Consider the following 19,433-nt stretch of genomic DNA (forward strand, 5'->3'; position numbering starts at 1 on the left):
TCATCATCATCATTTACCATCATCATGAAAATCATCATCACTTACCATCATCATCACCATCATCACCATCATCATTTACCATCATCATCATCATCATCATCATCATTTACCATAATCACCATCATCGTCATTCACCATCATCATCATTTAGCATCATCACCATCATCATCATCTTCATCATCATTTACCATCACAACCACCATCACAATCATCATCATCATTTACCTTCATCATCATTTTCCATCATCATTTACCACCATCATCATCGTCATCATCACCATCATCATCATCATCATTTACCATCATCACCACCATCATCATCATTATTTACCATCATCACCATCATCGTTTACCATCATCATCATCATTTGCCATCATCATCATCATCATTTACCACCATCATCATCATCATCATCATCATTTCCCATCATCATCATCATCATAATTTACCATCATCACCATCATCATCATCATTTACCATCATCATCATCATCATTTACCATCATCACCATCATTTACCATCATCATCATTTACCATCATCATCATCATCATCATCATTTCCCATCATCACCATCATTTACCATCATCACCATCATCATCATCATTTACCATCATCACCATCATCATCATCATTCACAATCATCACCATCATCATCATTTACCACCATCATCATCGTCATCATCATCATCACTATCATCATCATCATCATTGACCATCATCACCACCATCACCATCATCATCATCATTTACCACCGTCATCATCATCATAATTTACCATCATCATCATCATCATTTACCATCATCACCATCATCATCATCATCATTTACCATAATCACCATCATCGTCATTCACCATCATCACCATCATTATCATTTATCACAATCATCATCACCATTTACCCTCATCATTATTTGCCACCATCATCATCATTATTTACCATCATCATCGTCATTTACCATCATCATCATTATTTACCATCATCACCATCATCGTTTACCATCATCATCATCATTTACCATCATCATCATCATTTACCATCATCATCATCATTTACCATCATCATCATTTACCATCATCATCATCATTTACCATCATCATCACAAGTTACCATCATCATCATCATCTACCATCATCATCATCATCATCATCATCATTTACCATCATCATCACCATTTACCATCATCATCATCATTTACCATCATCATCATCATCATCATTTACCATCATCATCATCATCATCATTTACCATCATCATCATCATCATCATCATCATTTACCATCATCATCATTTACCATCATCATCATCATCATCATCATCATCATTTACCATCATCATCATTTATAATCATCATCATCATTTACCATCATCATCATCATCATCATTTACCATCATCATCATCATCATCATTTACCATCATCATCACAAGTTACCATCATCATCATCATCTACCATCATCATCATCATCATCATCATCATTTACCATCATCATCACCATTTACCATCATCATCATCATTTACCATCATCATCATCATCATCATCATCATCATTTACCATCATCATCATCATCATCATCATTTACCATCATCATCATCATCATCATCATCATCATCATTTACCATCATCATCATTTATAATCATCATCATCATTTACCCTCATCATCATTTACCTTCATCATCATTTTCCATCATCATTTACCACCATCATCATCGTCATCATCATCATCACCATCATCATCATCGTCATTTACCATCATCACCACCATCATCATCATCATTTACCATCATCATCATCATCATCATCATCACCATCATCATCATCATCATTTACCATCATCATCATTTTCCATCATTATCATTTACCATCATCGTCACCATTTACCATCATCATCATCATTTACCATCATCATCATCATTTACCATCATCATCATCATCATTTCCCATCATCACCATCATCATCATCATTTACCATCATCATCATCATTTACCATCATCATCATCATTATTTACCATCATCACCATCATCACCATCATCATGATCATCAATCATCATTATCATTTACCATCATCATCGTCATTTACCATCACCATCATCATCATCATCTTCATCATCATTTATCATCATAACCACCATCACAATCATTATCATCATTTACCATCATCATCATTTACCATCATCATCATTTACCATCATCACCACCATCGTCATTTACCATCATCATCATCATCATCATAATTTACCCTCATCATCATTTACCATCATCATCGCCATCATCATCATCATTTACCATCATCATCAAAATCATCATCACTTACCATCATCATCACCATCATCACCATCATCATTTACCATCATCATCATCATCATCATTTACCATAATCACCATCATCGTCATTCACCATCATCATCATTTAGCATCATCACCATCATCATCATCTTCATCATCATTTACCATCATCATCATTTTCCATCATCATTTACCACCATCATCATCGTCATCATCATCATCACCATCATCATCATCATCATTTACCATCATCACCACCATCATCATCATTATTTACCATCATCACCATCATCGTTTACCATCATCATCATCATTTGCCATCATCATCATCATTTACCATCATCATCATCATCATTTACCACCATCATCATCATCATCATCATCATTTCCCATCATCATCATCATAATTTACCATCATCACCATCATCATCATCATTTACCATCATCATCATCATTTACCATCATCATCATCATCATTTACCATCATCACCATCATTTACCATCATCATCATTTACCATCATCACCATCATCATCATCATTTACCATCATCACCATCATCATCATCATTCACCATCATCACCATCATCATCATTTACCACCATCATCATCGTCATCATCATCATCACTATCATCATCATCATCATTGACCATCATCACCACCATCACCATCATCATCATCATTTACCACCATCATCATCATCATCATTTACCATCATCACCATCATCATCATCATCATCATTTACCATAATCACCATCATCGTCATTCACCATCATCATCATTTACCATCATCATCATTTACCATCATCATCATCATCATCACCATCATTATCATTTATCACAATCATCATCACCATTTACCCTCATCATTATTTGCCACCATCATCATCATTATTTACCATCATCATCGTCATTTACCATCATCATCATTATTTACCATCATCACCATCATCGTTTACCATCATCATCATCATTTACCATCATCATCATCATTTACCATCATCATCATCATTTACCATCATCATCATTTACCATCATCATCATCATTTACCATCATCATCACAAGTTACCATCATCATCATCATCTACCATTATCATCATCATCATCATCATCATTTACCATCATCATCACCATTTACCATCATCATCATCATTTACCATCATCATCATCATCATCATCATCATCATCATTTACCATCATCATCATCATCATCATTTACCATCATCATCATCATCATCATCATCATTTACCATCATCATCATTTACCATCATCATCATCATCATTTACCATCATCATTTATAATCATCATCATCATTTACCATCATCATCATCATCATCATTTACCATCATCATCATCATCATCATCATCATTTACCATCATCATCACAAGTTACCATCATCATCATCATCATCTACCATCATCATCATCATCATCATCATCATTTACCATCATCATCACCATTTACCATCATCATCATCATTTACCATCATCATCATCATCATCATCATCATCATTTACCATCATCATCATCATCATCATTTACCATCATCATCATTTACCATCATCATCATCATCATCATCATCATCATTTACCATCATCATCATTTATAATCATCATCATCATTTACCATCATCATCATCATCATTTACCATCATCATCCTCATCATCATAATTTACCCTCATCATCATTTACCATCATCACCATCATCACCATCATCACCATCATCATTTACCATCATCATCATCATCATCATTTACCATCATCACCATCATCATCATCTTCATCATCATTTACCATCACAACCACCATCACAATCATCATCATCATTTACCCTCATCATCATTTACCACCATCATCATCGTCATCATCATCATCAACATCATCATCATCATCATTTACCATCATCACCACCATCATCATCATCATTTACCATCATCATCATCATCATCATCATCATCACCATCATCATCATCATCATTTACCATCATCATTATCATCATCATTTACCACCATCATCATCATCATTTACCATCATCATCATCATCATCATCATCATTTACCATCATCATCATCATCATTTACCATCATCATTATCATCATCATTTACCACCATCATCATCATCATCATCTACCATAATCATCATCATCTACCATCATCATCATCATTTACCATCATCATCCTCATCATCATCCATCATCATCATCATTTACCATCATCGTCACCATTTACCATCATCATCATCATCGTCATTTACCATCACCATCATCATCATCATCTTCATCATCATTTACCATCATAACCACCATCACAATCATCATCATCATCATCATCATCATCATCATTTACCATCATCATCATTTTCCATCATTATCATTTACCATCATCGTCACCATTTACCATCATCATCATCATTTACCATCATCATCATCATTTACCATCATCATCATCATCATTTCCCATCATCACCATCATCATCATCATTTACCATCATCATCATCATTTACCATCATCATCATCATTATTTACCATCATCACCATCATCACCATCATCATGATCATCAATCATCATTATCATTTACCATCATCATCGTCATTTACCATCACCATCATCATCATCATCTTCATCATCATTTATCATCATAACCACCATCACAATCATTATCATCATTTACCATCATCATCATTTACCATCATCATCATTTACCATCATCACCACCATCGTCATTTACCATCATCATCATCATCAATCATCATTATCATTTACCATCATCACCATCGTCATTTACCATCATCACCATCATCATCATCATCATTTACCATCATCATTATCATCAATCATCATTATCATTTACCATCATCATCACCATTTACAATCATCATCATCATTTACCATCATCATCGTCATTTACCATCACCATCATCATCATCATCTTCATCATCATTTATCATCATAACCACCATCACAATCATCATCATCATTTACCATCATCACCATCATCGTCATTTACCATCATCATCATCATCAATCATCATTATCATTTACCATCATCACCATCGTCATTTACCATCATCATCATCAATCATCATTATCATTTACCATCATCACCATCATCATCATCATCATTTACCATCATCATCATCATCAATCATCATCATCATTTACCATCATCACCATCATCGTCATTTACTATCATCATCATCATCAATCATCATTATCATTTACCATCATCACCATCATCATCATCATCATTTACCATCATCATCATCATCAATCATCATTATCATTTACCATCATCGTCACCATTTACCATCATCATCATCATTTACCATCATCGTCACCATTTACCATCATCATCATTTACCATCGTCATCATTTTCCATCATTTTCATTTACCATCATCACCATCATCATCATAATTTATCACCATCATCATCATCATTTACCACCATCATCATCGTCATCATCATCATCATCATCATTTACCATCATCACCACCATCACCATCATCATTATAAATGTAAATGACAAGTCCTCCTCCCAAACTACAGTAAGTCATGGAGTTCCTCAAGGTTCTGTACTTGGACCAATACTCTTCACGCTATATATGCTCCCTTTAGGCAAAATTATTAGACAGCATGGAATAAACTTTCATTGTTATGCAGATGATACTCAGATATACTTATCCTTTAAACCAGATGAAACAAATCAGCCCGATAGGCTACAAAATTGTCTCATAGACATAAAGACTTGGATGTCTAGAAATTTTCTCCTCTTAAACTCAGATAAGACTGAAGTAATTCTCTTTGGATCTGAAAAACTCAGAGCTAAATTTTCCGGTTTTGTAATGAACCTGGATGGCATTACTTTAGCTTCCAGTGCTACAGTGAGAAACCTTGGAGTAATATTTGACCCTGACCTGTCCTTTGGTCCACATATTAAGCAGGTTACTAAAACAGCCTTCTTTCATTTACGTAATATAGCCAAAATTAGGGACATTCTGTCTCAGAGTGATGCAGAAAAACTGGTTCATGCTTTTGTTACTTCGAGACTAGATTACTGTAACTCTCTATTACTGGGCTGTCCTAAATATGCCCTGAAAAGCCTTCAGCTGATCCAGAATTCTGCAGCCAGAGTCCTGACCAGAACCAGCATGAGAGATCATATTTCTCCAGTTTTAGCCTCTCTTCATTGGCTGCCTGTTGAATCTAGAATAGAATTTAAAATCCTTCTCCTTACATATAAAGCCCTCCACAACCAGGCACCACTATATATCAAAGACCTCATTGTTCCTTATATACCAAGCAGAGTACTTTGTTCGCAGACTGCAGGCTTACTTGTGGTTCCTAGAGTCTCAAAGAGCCGAGCAGGAGGCAGAGCCTTTGGTTACCAGGCCCCTCTCTTATGGAATAAGCTCCCAGTTAGTGTTAGGGAAGCAGACACCCTCCCCACCTTTAAGACTAGGCTGAAGACTTATCTTTTTGATAAGTCCTATAGCTAGGGATGGTTAGCATCCCTTAGTTATGCTGCTATAGGTTTAGACTGCTGAGGGACATTTCCTGATACACTGAGCTTCTTTCTCTTTATCTCTCTCTTTTACCCCCCCCCCCCCCCCCATAACAGTGTAGCATCATTAACATGTATGTCTCCTGTCTCAGCAGGTCTCCCTGGCCGGGAGTAGCAGTTCCTGTTGTCTGTTGTCTTTCTGTCCTCTTCCCCCCACACAGCAGAGGCAGATGGCTGCCTGTCCTGAGCCGGGTTCTGCCGGAGGTTTCCTTCCTGTTAAAAGGGAGTTTTTTCCTTCCCACTGTCGCCAGTGTGCTTGCTCAGGATGGGAGATTGAGTTGGACTCAACTCAATCTGTTGGTTTCCTTATATAGGCTGTTATGAATTGGCCTTCATTATGTTTTCCCCTCTGTCTGTAAAGCGTCTTGAGATGGCATTGCCGTGATTTGACGCTATATAAATAAAGTTGAATTGAATTGAATTGAATCATCATTTACCATCATCACCACCGTCACCATCATCATCATCATCACCATCATCATTTACCATCATCATCATTTACCACCATCATCATCATCATTTACCATCATCATCATTTACCATCATCATCATTTACCACCATCATCATCATCATTTACCATCATCATCATCATTTACCATCATCATCACCATCATCATCATCATTTACCATCATCATCATCATTTACCATCATCACCATCATCATCATCATTTACCATCATCATCATCATCATCATCATTTACCACCATCATTATCATTTACCATCATCATCATCATCATCATCATCATCATTTACCATCATCACCATCATCATCATCATTTACCATCATCATCATCATCATCATCATTTACCACCATCATCATCATTTACCATCATCATCATTTACCACCATCATCATCATCATTTACCATCATCATCATCATCATTTACCACCATCATCACCATCATCATTTACCATCATCACCATCATCATCATCATTTACCATCATCATCATCGTTTACCATCATCACCATCATCATCATCATTTACCATCATCATCATCATTGATCACCATCATCATCATCATTTACCATCATCACCATTTACCATCATCATCATCACCATTTACCATCATCATCATCACCATTTACCATCATCATCATCATCATTTACCATCATCTCCACCGTCACCATCATCATCATCATCACCATCATCATTTACCATCATCATCATTTACCACCATCATCATCATCATTTACCATCATCATCATTTACCATCATCATCATTTACCACCATCATCATCATCATTTACCATCATCATCATTATTTACCATCATCATCATCATTTACCATCATCATCATTTACCACCATCATCATCATCATTTACCATCATCATCATTTACCATCATCATCATTTACCACCATCATCATCATCATTTACCATCATCATCATCATTTACCATCATCACCATCATCATCATCATTTACCATCATCATCATCATCATCATCATTTACCACCATCATTATCATTTACCATCATCATCATCATCATCATCATCATCATTTACCATCATCACCATCATCATCATCATTTACCATCATCATCATCATCATCATCATTTACCACCATCATCATCATTTACCATCATCATCATTTACCACCATCATCATCATCATTTACCATCATCATCATCATCATTTACCACCATCATCACCATCATCATTTACCATCATCACCATCATCATCATCATTTACCATCATCATCATCGTTTACCATCATCACCATCATCATCATCATTTACCATCATCATCATCATTGATCACCATCATCATCATCATTTACCATCATCACCATTTACCATCATCATCATCACCATTTACCATCATCATCATCACCATTTACCATCATCATCATCATCATTTACCATCATCACCACCGTCACCATCATCATCATCATCACCATCATCATCATCATCACCATCATCACCATCATCATCATTCATCATCATTCATCATCATCATTTACCATCATCACCATCATCAGTGATGAAGATGACTCACAGAGATCCAGGGGTGTTTTAGCGCCTCGGCTGCAGTGATCCGTTTGGCCGGATTGATTGTCAGCATCTTATTGATCAGATCTTTGGCTTCAGGTGTTACGGTGTCCCACTCAGGGGAGGGAAACTGGACAGAAGACGAGGAAGAGAGACGGATAGTGAGAGGTTCAGAGGGGAAGGAGGTGATAACATGAAGTCATGTGACCTACATCATAGGCTCCAGCTTTGATCTGCTGATAGAGACGATGCTGATCTTCATCCCAAAAGGGAGGATACCCCACCAACAGAATGTAGAGAATCACACCTGAAACGCAAATAAACAGGTAAACAAACATATGGCAGAGACAGACGCAGAAAAGCAGCAGAGCGTCACGGTGGCGCCTGACCGCAGGCCCAGAGGTCCACTGCCTTCCCGTACGGGTCCTTCCTCAACACCTCCGGAGACAGGTAACCAGGTGTCCCTGCGAAGCCTGCAAAATACACATACAACTCTGCTGCACAACAAGCCAAACCAAATAAATATGTTGAAAACAACTTCTGCTGCCACAGTAACTGGTTGCTAAGTGGTTACTATGGTGACTGGGGTGGTTGCTAAGGTGTTACTAGCTGGTGTGAGAATGTGAAAAAGATGAGCAGAAGATCATAAAAGATATCAAAATGAAGACTGTGTGATGTCGTTAATGGAAATTATTACATTTCCATGATTCCATTTATACTGGTTCCATTTAAACCAGTGTCAGATTTAATGGTTCCATTTAAACTGGTTCCATTTCGACTGGTGTCAGATATAATGGTTCCATTTAAACTGGTTTAATTTAAACTGGTGTAAGATATAATGGTTCCATTTATACTGGTTCCATTTCAACAGGTGTCAGGTACAATGGTTCCATTTATACTGGTTCCATTTAAACCAGTGTCAGATTTAATGGTTCCATTTAAACTGGTTCCATTTCGACTGGTGTCAGATATAATGGTTCCATTTAAACTGGTTTAATTTAAACTGGTGTAAGATATAATGGTTCCATTTATACTGGTTCCATTTCAACAGGTGTCAGATATAATGGTTCCATTTATACTGGTTCCATTTAAACCAGTGTCAGATTTAATGGTTCCATTTAAACTGGTTCCATTTCGACTGGTGTCAGATTTAATGGTTCCATTTAAACTGGTTTAATTTAAACTGGTGTAAGATATAATGGTTCCATTTATACTGGTTCCATTTCAACAGGTGTCAGGTACAATGGTTCCATTTATACTGGTTCCATTTAAACCGGTGTCAGATTTAATGGTTGCATTTAAACTGGTTCCATTTCAACTGGTGTCAGATATAATGGTTCCATTTAAACTGGTTTAATTTAAACTGGTGTAAGATATAATGGTTCCATTTATACTGGTTCCATTTCAACAGGTGTCAGATATAATGGTTCCATTTATACTGGTTCCATTTAAACCAGTGTCAGATTTAATGGTTCCATTTAAACTGGTTCCATTTCGACTGGTGTCAGATATAATGGTTCCATTTAAACTGGTTTAATTTAAACTGGTGTAAGATATAATGGTTCCATTTATACTGGTTCCATTTCAACAGGTGTCAGGTATAATGGTTCCATTTATACTGGTTCCATTTAAACCGGTGTCAGATTTAATGGTTGCATTTAAACTGGTTCCATTTCGACTGGTGTCAGATATAATGGTTCCATTTAAACTGGTTTAATTTAAACTGGTGTAAGATATAATGGTTCCATTTATACTGGTTCCATTTCAACAGGTGTCAGATATAATGGTTCCATTTATACTGGTTCCATTTAAACCAGTGTCAGATTTAATGGTTCCATTTAAACTGGTTTAATTTAAACTGGTGTAAGATATAATGGTTCCATTTATACTGGTTCCATTTCAACATGTGTCAGATATAATGGTTCCATTTATACTGGTTCCATTTAAACCAGTGTCAGATTTAATGGTTCCATTTAAACTGGTTCCATTTCGACTGGTGTCAGATATAATGGTTCCATTTAAACTGGTTTAATTTAAACTGGTGTAAGATATAATGGTTCCATTTATACTGGTTCCATTTCAACAGGTGTCAGATATAATGGTTCCATTTATACTGGTTCCATTTAAACCGGTGTCAGATTTAATGGTTCCATTTAAACTGGTTCCATTTCAACTGGTGTCAGATATAATGGTTCCATTTAAACTGGTTTAATTTAAACTGGTGTAAGATATAATGGTTCCATTTATACTGGTTCCATTTCAACAGGTGTCAGATACAATGGTTCCATTTATACTGGTTCCATTTAAACCGGTGTCAGATATAATGGTTCCATTTAAACTGGTTCCATTTCAACTGGTGTCAGATATAATGGTTCCATTTAAACTGGTTTAATTTAAACTGGTGTAAGATATAATGGTTCCATTTATACTGGTTCCATTTCAACAGGTGTCAGATACAATGGTTCCATTTATACTGGTTCCATTTAAACCGGTGTCAGATTTAATGGTTCCATTTAAACTGGTTCCATTTAGACTGGTTCCATTTAAACCGGTGTCAGATTTAATGGTTCCATTTAAACTGGTTCCATTTGTACTGGTTCCATTTCAACAGGTGTCAGATATAATGGTTCCATTTAAACTGGTTTAATTTAAACTGGTGTAAGATATAATGGTTCCATTTAAACTGGTTTCAATTATAGTGGTTTCATTTATACAGGTGTCAGATATAATGATTTCATTTATACTGGTTCTATTTAATCTGGTTCCATTTATAATAGTTCCAGTCATACTTGTTCATTTTAGATTCATTCCAGTAGGACTGCTTTAATTAATACTGGTTGCATTTATCCTGGTTCCAGGTATACTGGTTTTATTTACACTTGATTCAGTGGCTCCATTTATACTGGTGTCACTTATAGTAAGGTCAACACTGTCTCACCAAACCAAGCCTGCTGGTCTCCCTCCACTTCGATGGCAAGTCCAAAGTCAGCCAGTTTCACCGCTGCTCCCTTTGACTTGGAGGCCAGGAGCAGGTTTTCAGGCTGCAGATATAACACATGTTAACATGTGAACTCTGCCCATTGGTTTTTATCAAACATGTGAACTCTGCCCATTGGTCAGAGTTCACATGTTCACACCCTACATTTTTCACCTGGCTTACATCACATGGGCTAACATGCTAACTCATCAGGTGTTCTAGTAACAAAGAAACTTAACTGAACATTAAATCTAAAATCAACAATAAATATTTCTCCTGCAGTTTTTTGTGGTTTTCACATGACAAACAAAATTTCAGAAAACAAACCTCCAAAACTTTTGATGTTAAAAACTGATACGAGACAGAAACACCAACCTTAAGGTCTCGATGGACTACACCCATCTGATGACAGTGAAGCACCGCCTCTAGGATCTGCTGGATGCAGTGGCTGTGGAGAGACAATGGAAGAGATATAATTGTTTCTATTTGTGAACTGATGACTGTGGTGATGAAGGTGTAGGTGTGTTGGTACCTGGCATCAGCTTCACTGTAGTATTCTCTGGCTACGATGTCTTCAAACAGCTCTCCACCAGTGACCCTGAAACACATCAACACACACTTAACTGCTGTTAGTGTAGACACATAACAAACAAAAACAAAATACATTTATTATTTAGAAAAAGCTTGTAACACACAAACTCAATTAGTGTACATCAGACATGCTAAAAAAAAAAACTTAGTTTACAACGGATATGCTAACACGCTAATTCTGCCCTTTAGTTTACATCAGACATGCTAACATGCTACTTTTTTTTTTTTTTTAAAAAGCTGGTATAAAAACATGAAATCAGTAAAATCCAAAGCCGACTTAAATCTCTAGTAGGTAATGTCTCTCAGAGACATATTCCTCTGGGTGAAGTGGTTCCTCGTCCTGATAGTAGTCTATACATTCTGTAATCATGAACAATTAGAAATATAGTTAGACCCCTCAGTTTACTGTAAATCTGTAAAAACTCTGACCAATCCAAACGTTTCGACCCAAATGGAGTTGTTCATTTCTTATATTTCGTAGCTTCTTCTCCCAGCTCCCCTCTTCCCCCTCCAGCAGCGCATACCTGATAGCCACACCCTGCTTTTGTATTTTATTATATTCTTAGATTATTGGAAATGTTTTGGATTTTTTGTCATGGGACTACAAATGGAAACTAGAATTTTGCTAAATCAGCTTTATTTACAGCAATTTTTGCCTGTTCATCAATATGCACTATCCCATTCAAACGAAAGAACAATGAAAATATTTGTGATTTTGATTGTGAAAGGTGATGAAGTTAAATCCCAAATCCAACAGAAAACGCTGGGACAGAATGAAACTCACAGGTCGAAGATAAGGTAATGATGGGCTTCCTCTGAAATGCTGTCATGAAGACGAACTGAAAGACAGAAGATAAACATGTTTTCATGTCATCAGACTCTTTCCTTCGTACGTCCGCCATGTTCCCTTTATGAGCAGCTAGCTTAATGCTCCCCGTTTCCCTCAGGAGGGAGGAGTAGAAAATTTCCTAGACTGGACGTCCCCCCACACAGTCAGGACGCCCCCCCCGACACAGTCAGGACGCCCCTCCCCACACAGTCAGGACGTCCCCCACACAGTCAGGATGTCCCCCACACAGTCAGGACGTCCCCCACACAGTCAGGACGTCCCCCACACAGTCAGGATGTCCCCCACACACAGTCAGGACGTCTCCCCACACAGTCAGGACGTCCCCCCCCCCCCCCCCCCCCCCCCCCCCCCCCCCACACACACACACAGTCAGGACGCCCCCCACACAGTCAGGACGTCCCCCACACAGTCAGGACGTCCCCCACACAGTCAGGACGTCCCCCACACAGTCAGGACGTCCCCCACACAGTCAGGACGTACCCCACACAGTCAGGACGTCCCCCACACAGTCAGGACGCCCCCCACACAGTCAGGACGTCCCCCCACACAGTCAGGACGTCCCCCACACAGTCAGGACGTCTCCCACACAGTCAGGACGTCCCCCCCCACACAGTCAGGACGTCCCCCACACAGTCAGGACGTCCCCCCCCACACAGTCAGGACGTCTCCCCACACAGTCAGGACGTCCCCCACACAGTCAGGACGTCTCCCCACACAGTCAGGACGCCCCCCACACAGTCAGGACGTCCCCCACACAGTCAGGACGTCTCCCCACACAGTCAGGACGTCTCCCCACACAGTCAGGACGCCCCCCACACAGTCAGGACGTCTCCCCACACAGTCAGGACGTCTCCCCACACAGTCAGGACGTCCCCCCCCACACAGTCAGGACGTCCCCCACACAGTCAGGACGTCCCCCCCCACACAGTCAGGACGTCTCCCCACACAGTCAGGACGTCCCCCACACAGTCAGGACGTCTCCCCACACAGTCAGGACGTACCCCACACAGTCAGGACGTCTCCCCACACAGTCAGGACGCCCCCCCACACAGTCAGGACGTCTCCCCACACAGTCAGGACGTCCCCCACACAGTCAGGACGTCCCCCACACAGTCAGGACGTCCCCCACACAGTCAGGACGTCTCCCCACACAGTCAGGACGTACCCCACACAGTCAGGACGTCCCCCACACAGTCAGGACGTCTCCCCACACAGTCAGGACGTCTCCCCACACAGTCAGGACGTCCCCCCCCACACAGTCAGGACGTCCCCCACACAGTCAGGACGTCCCCCCCCACACAGTCAGGACGTCCCCCACACAGTCAGGACGTCCCCCCCCCACACAGTCAGGACGTCTCCCCACACAGTCAGGACGTCCCCCACACAGTCAGGACGTCCCCCACACAGTCAGGACGTCCCCCACACAGTCAGGACGTCTCCCCACACAGTCAGGACGTCTCCCCACACAGTCAGGACGTCCCCCACACAGTCAGGACGTCCCCCACACAGTCAGGACGTCCCCCCCCACACAGTCAGGACGTCTCCCCACACAGTCAGGACGTCCCCCACACAGTCAGGACGTCCCCCACACAGTCAGGACGTCTCCCCACACAGTCAGGACGTCCCCCACACAGTCAGGACGTCTCCCCACACAGTCAGGACGTCTCCCCACACAGTCAGGACGTCTCCCCACACAGTCAGGACGCCCCCCCACACAGTCAGGACGTCTCCCCACACAGTCAGGACGTCCCCCACACAGTCAGGACGTCTCCCCACACAGTCAGGACGTCCCCCCACACAGTCAGGACGCCCCCCACACAGTCAGGACGTCTCCCCACACAGTCAGGACGTCTCCCCACACAGTCAGGACGTCTCCCCACACAGTCAGGACGTCCCCCACACAGTCAGGACGTCTCCCCACACAGTCAGGACGTCTCCCCACACAGTCAGGACGTCCCCCACACAGTCAGGACGTCTCCCCACACAGTCAGGACGTCTCCCCACACAGTCAGGACGTCCCCCACACAGTCAGGACGTACCCCACACAGTCAGGACGCCCCCCACACAGTCAGGACGTCTCCCCACACAGTCAGGACGTACCCCACACAGTCAGGACGTACCCCCACACAGTCAGGACGTACCCCACACAGTCAGGACGTACCCCCACACAGTCAGGACGTACCCCACACAGTCAGGACGTACCCCCACACAGTCAGGACGTACCCCACACAGTCAGGACGTACCCCCACACAGTCAGGACGTACCCCCACACAGTCAGGACGTACCCCCACACAGTCAGGACGTACCCCACACAGTCAGGACGTACCCCCACACAGTCAGGACGTACCCCACACAGTCAGGACGTCTCCCCACACAGTCAGGACGTCCCCCACACAGTCAGGACGTCCCCCACACAGTCAGGACGCCCCCCACACAGTCAGGACGTCCCCCACACAGTCAGGACGTCCCCCACACAGTCAGGACGTCTCCCCACACAGTCAGGACGTCTCCCACACAGTCAGGACGCCCCCCACACAGTCAGGACGTCCCCCACACAGTCAGGACGTCTCCCACACAGTCAGGACGTCCCCCACACAGTCAGGACGTCTCCCCACACAGTCAGGACGTACCCCACACAGTCAGGACGTCTCCCACACAGTCAGGACGTCCCCCACACAGTCAGGACGTCTCCCCACACAGTCAGGACGTCTCCCCACACAGTCAGGACGCCCCCCCACACAGTCAGGACGTCCCCCACACAGTCAGGACGTCTCCCCACACAGTCAGGATGTCCCCCACACAGTCAGGACGTACCCCACACAGTCAGGACGTCCCCCACACAGTCAGGACGTCTCCCCACACAGTCAGGACGTACCCCACACAGTCAGGACGTACCCCACACAGTCAGGACGTCCCCCACACAGTCAGGACGTCTCCCCACACAGTCAGGACGTCTCCCCACACAGTCAGGACGTCTCCCCACACAGTCAGGACGTCTCCCCACACAGTCAGGACGTCTCCCCACACAGTCAGGACGTCTCCCCACACAGTCAGGACGTCTCCCCACACAGTCAGGACGTCTCCCCACACAGTCAGGACGTCCCCCACACAGTCAGGACGTCTCCCCACACAGTCAGGACGTACCCCACACAGTCAGGACGTCTCCCCACACAGTCAGGACGTCTCCCCACACAGTCAGGACGCCCCCCACACAGTCAGGACGCCCCCCACACAGTCAGGACGTCCCCCACACAGTCAGGACGCCCCCCACACAGTCAGGACGTCCCCCACACAGTCAGGACGTCTCCCCACACAGTCAGGACGTCTCCCCACACAGTCAGGACGTCTCCCCACACAGTCAGGACGCCCCCCACACAGTCAGATCAAGCCAACCTCGCGTCAGACTGTTCAGGTTTAGCAGTAAAGTGGGATGAAGAAGTCAGTAAAACCTGCTCCTGATTGCTGGCCTGTACTGGTTTACATCATTGATTATAAACAAACTGTAATCTTTCTCCTTGCTAACATCTTTATGTGTGATAACTGAATCCAAAGAGAAACAAACTGACAGTTTTCCAGCTGATCGTCTCGTTTAATTTTCTAAATGAAGGCAGAAAGAAGAAGTTTTCTGTGTGAACGGGAACTTGGGTGACTGCAGGAATGTGTTTCTGGTTTGTTGTATAATCAGTCGAGGAATGAAGCTTCTGCCCACACACACATTAAATCCCACTGCTGTGGCCTGTGGGAGGCTTTCAGCTGAAAACCTGATTATTTCGCTCTCAGAGCTTTCAGGTGTGTGTGTGTGTGTGTGTGTGTAGGAGGATAGATAGTTCTGATGCTTTCACCTATGGGCACTGTTGCCTAGCAACACACACACACACACACACACACACACACACACACACACACACACACACACACATAGTTACATAACACTGCTCATATCTGTGGAGCATCGCCCGCCCACACAATGCTCTGATTGGATGCTCTGCTCAGCTGCAGCCTTCTGGTTGGCTGATTGGGCCCATGTGAGACCTGGAGCGGTTCTGGTTCTGTTTGTTTTGGGTTTTCCTGACACATCTAGGCAACGCGTCAGCTGACAGATTGGACAGCTTCATTGATTTAAAACCTCTGATGTTTGGAGGTGGGAAACACTGATTGATCTGATCTACACATGATAGAAGAGGAAGTCGTGTTTAACACAACTGATGATGTCATGTCTGATCAGCTTCCTGTTTGCTATGTTTCTTTAAGGCTGGCATTTCTGTTATTTAAACATGATACGAAACACCAGGTACGCTTTCTTCAGAGCCTCATGTGTCAGTTGCTGAAAGCATTAATCTTTAATGTTTTAGCGCCTATGCAGGTAGTGACATGCTCCGTTTTTGTTCTTCTTCAAACTTCAAGAGCTAACAGCTAAAACATTAGCAGCTAACAGATAAAACATCAACAGCTAAAACATTAGCAGCTAACAGCTAAAACATCAGCAGCCAACAGCTAAACCATTAGCAGCTAACAGATAAAACATCAACAGCTAACAGCTAAAACATTAGCAGCTAACAGATAAAACATCAACAGCTAAGAGATAAAACATTAGCTAACAGCTAAAGTATAAGCAGCTAACAGCTAAAACATTAGCAGCTAACAGCTAAAACATCAGCAGCCAACAGCTAAACCATTAGCAGCTAACAGCTAAAACATCAACAGCTAACAGCTAAAACATTAGCAGCTAACAGATAAAACATCAACAGCTAAGAGATAAAACATTAGCTAACAGCTAAAGTATAAGCAGCTAACAGCTAAAACATTAGCAGCGAACAGCTAAAACATCAACAGCTAACAGCAAAAACATTAGCAGCTAACAGCTAAAAGATCAACAGCTAACAGATAAAACATTAGCTGCTAACAGCTAAAGTATAAGCAGCTAACAGCTAAAATATCAGCAGCTAACAGATAAAACATTAGCTGGTAACAGCTAAAATATCAGCAGCTAACAGATAAAACATTAGCTGGTAAAGCTAACCATCATCAGCTAACAGATAAAACATTAGCTGGTAACAGCTAAAATATCAGCAGCTAACAGATAAAACATTAGCTGGTAACAGCTAACCATCATCAGCTAACAGATAAAACATTAGCTAACACCTGAACAGAAATTTCTTCAACTCCAAAATAACTTACACCATAACAATCTGTGTTCCCAACTCCTCAGTAAGAAAAGCAGCTACTAGCTGTCCTCAAAGTTCGCCTAATTTAACGGACGATGCCGCAGAGAAGAATAAGATTGTATTGATGTGACAACCTAAATATGTTTATTCAGCCATTTCCCTTCGGGGATGAATAAAGTATATTTGATGTTTAGAACATAGAAACTTTATGTTAATATTATGTTTGTTTTTATCAGTGTAGTTCGGTGTTTAATTACTGTGATGGACTGGTGACCTGTCCAGGTGTACCTGCTTCTCGCCAAATGATTACTGGGATATGTGCCATCTTCCTGCGACCCTGAATTGGACAAAGCGGTTTATAAAATAATATGCAAAACTGTATAACTGGAACCGACAGCAGGATCAGAACCAGGATCAGCCAGCTTTGTGCGTTTCTTTGTCAGTCTGTTCATGGAGGTGATGGCCTCACCGCCGCTGCATGAGGGTGGAGCCTCTGGGGGGGATGGGCGGAGTCACCGAGTGAGGGGCGGGGCCTTTGCGTGAGGGCGTTCGGATGTGAGAGGGGCATGCGCACCCTGCTGCGCACCCTGCTCGCTCGTCAGTCTCAAGTAAGAGCAGAAAACGTCACTAGACGCCAGTTACTTTTTGAAGCGTCAGACACTAGTTAGCAACACCAGTACAGGTTACTGGTTTAGAACTCACCTATGTTTGGGTGTTTCAGTAACCTGCAGATTCGAGCTTCCCGGTCCAGCTTCTGGTGATCTGCAACACAAAAAAACTGCTGTAACCAATGAGTGTGATGTTCCCTGATGGAGGCTGATGAAGGTCACAGCCTCGGCGTTGGAGGATGTTCTTCAGTGGCCACATCACGCTCAGAGCATCACCATGGTAACTGACAGTCACATGGTTAGGTAACTGACGAAACGGCAATAAGTAAAAACCAGAAAGTAAACCACATTCAGCCGCCTGCGGGGGCGGAGCCTGAGGC

The 19,433-nt window shown here is 42.0% G+C and overlaps 1 protein-coding gene across 1 annotated transcript in view; it reads right to left on the bottom strand.

The window, feature by feature from the left end:
• The window catches only part of camk2a (calcium/calmodulin-dependent protein kinase II alpha), a gene marked incomplete at its 5' end in the record, with an annotated part of 81,886 nt that overhangs the window by 40,185 nt on the left and 22,268 nt on the right, over positions 1 to 19,433 (bottom strand). Inside the window, 8 exons of the mRNA XM_079248098.1 lie at positions 8,870 to 8,992; positions 9,075 to 9,169; positions 9,252 to 9,335; positions 11,801 to 11,903; positions 12,215 to 12,287; positions 12,372 to 12,437; positions 13,215 to 13,269; positions 19,148 to 19,207. Coding sequence (XP_079104224.1) covers positions 8,870 to 8,992; positions 9,075 to 9,169; positions 9,252 to 9,335; positions 11,801 to 11,903; positions 12,215 to 12,287; positions 12,372 to 12,437; positions 13,215 to 13,269; positions 19,148 to 19,207 — 659 coding nt within the window. The remainder of the gene's footprint in view (positions 1 to 8,869; positions 8,993 to 9,074; positions 9,170 to 9,251; positions 9,336 to 11,800; positions 11,904 to 12,214; positions 12,288 to 12,371; positions 12,438 to 13,214; positions 13,270 to 19,147; positions 19,208 to 19,433) is intronic.

The sequence above is a fragment of the Telmatherina bonti genome (genome assembly GCF_933228915.1).
Source record: "Telmatherina bonti genome assembly, chromosome: 10".
NCBI lineage: Eukaryota > Metazoa > Chordata > Actinopteri > Atheriniformes > Telmatherinidae > Telmatherina > Telmatherina bonti.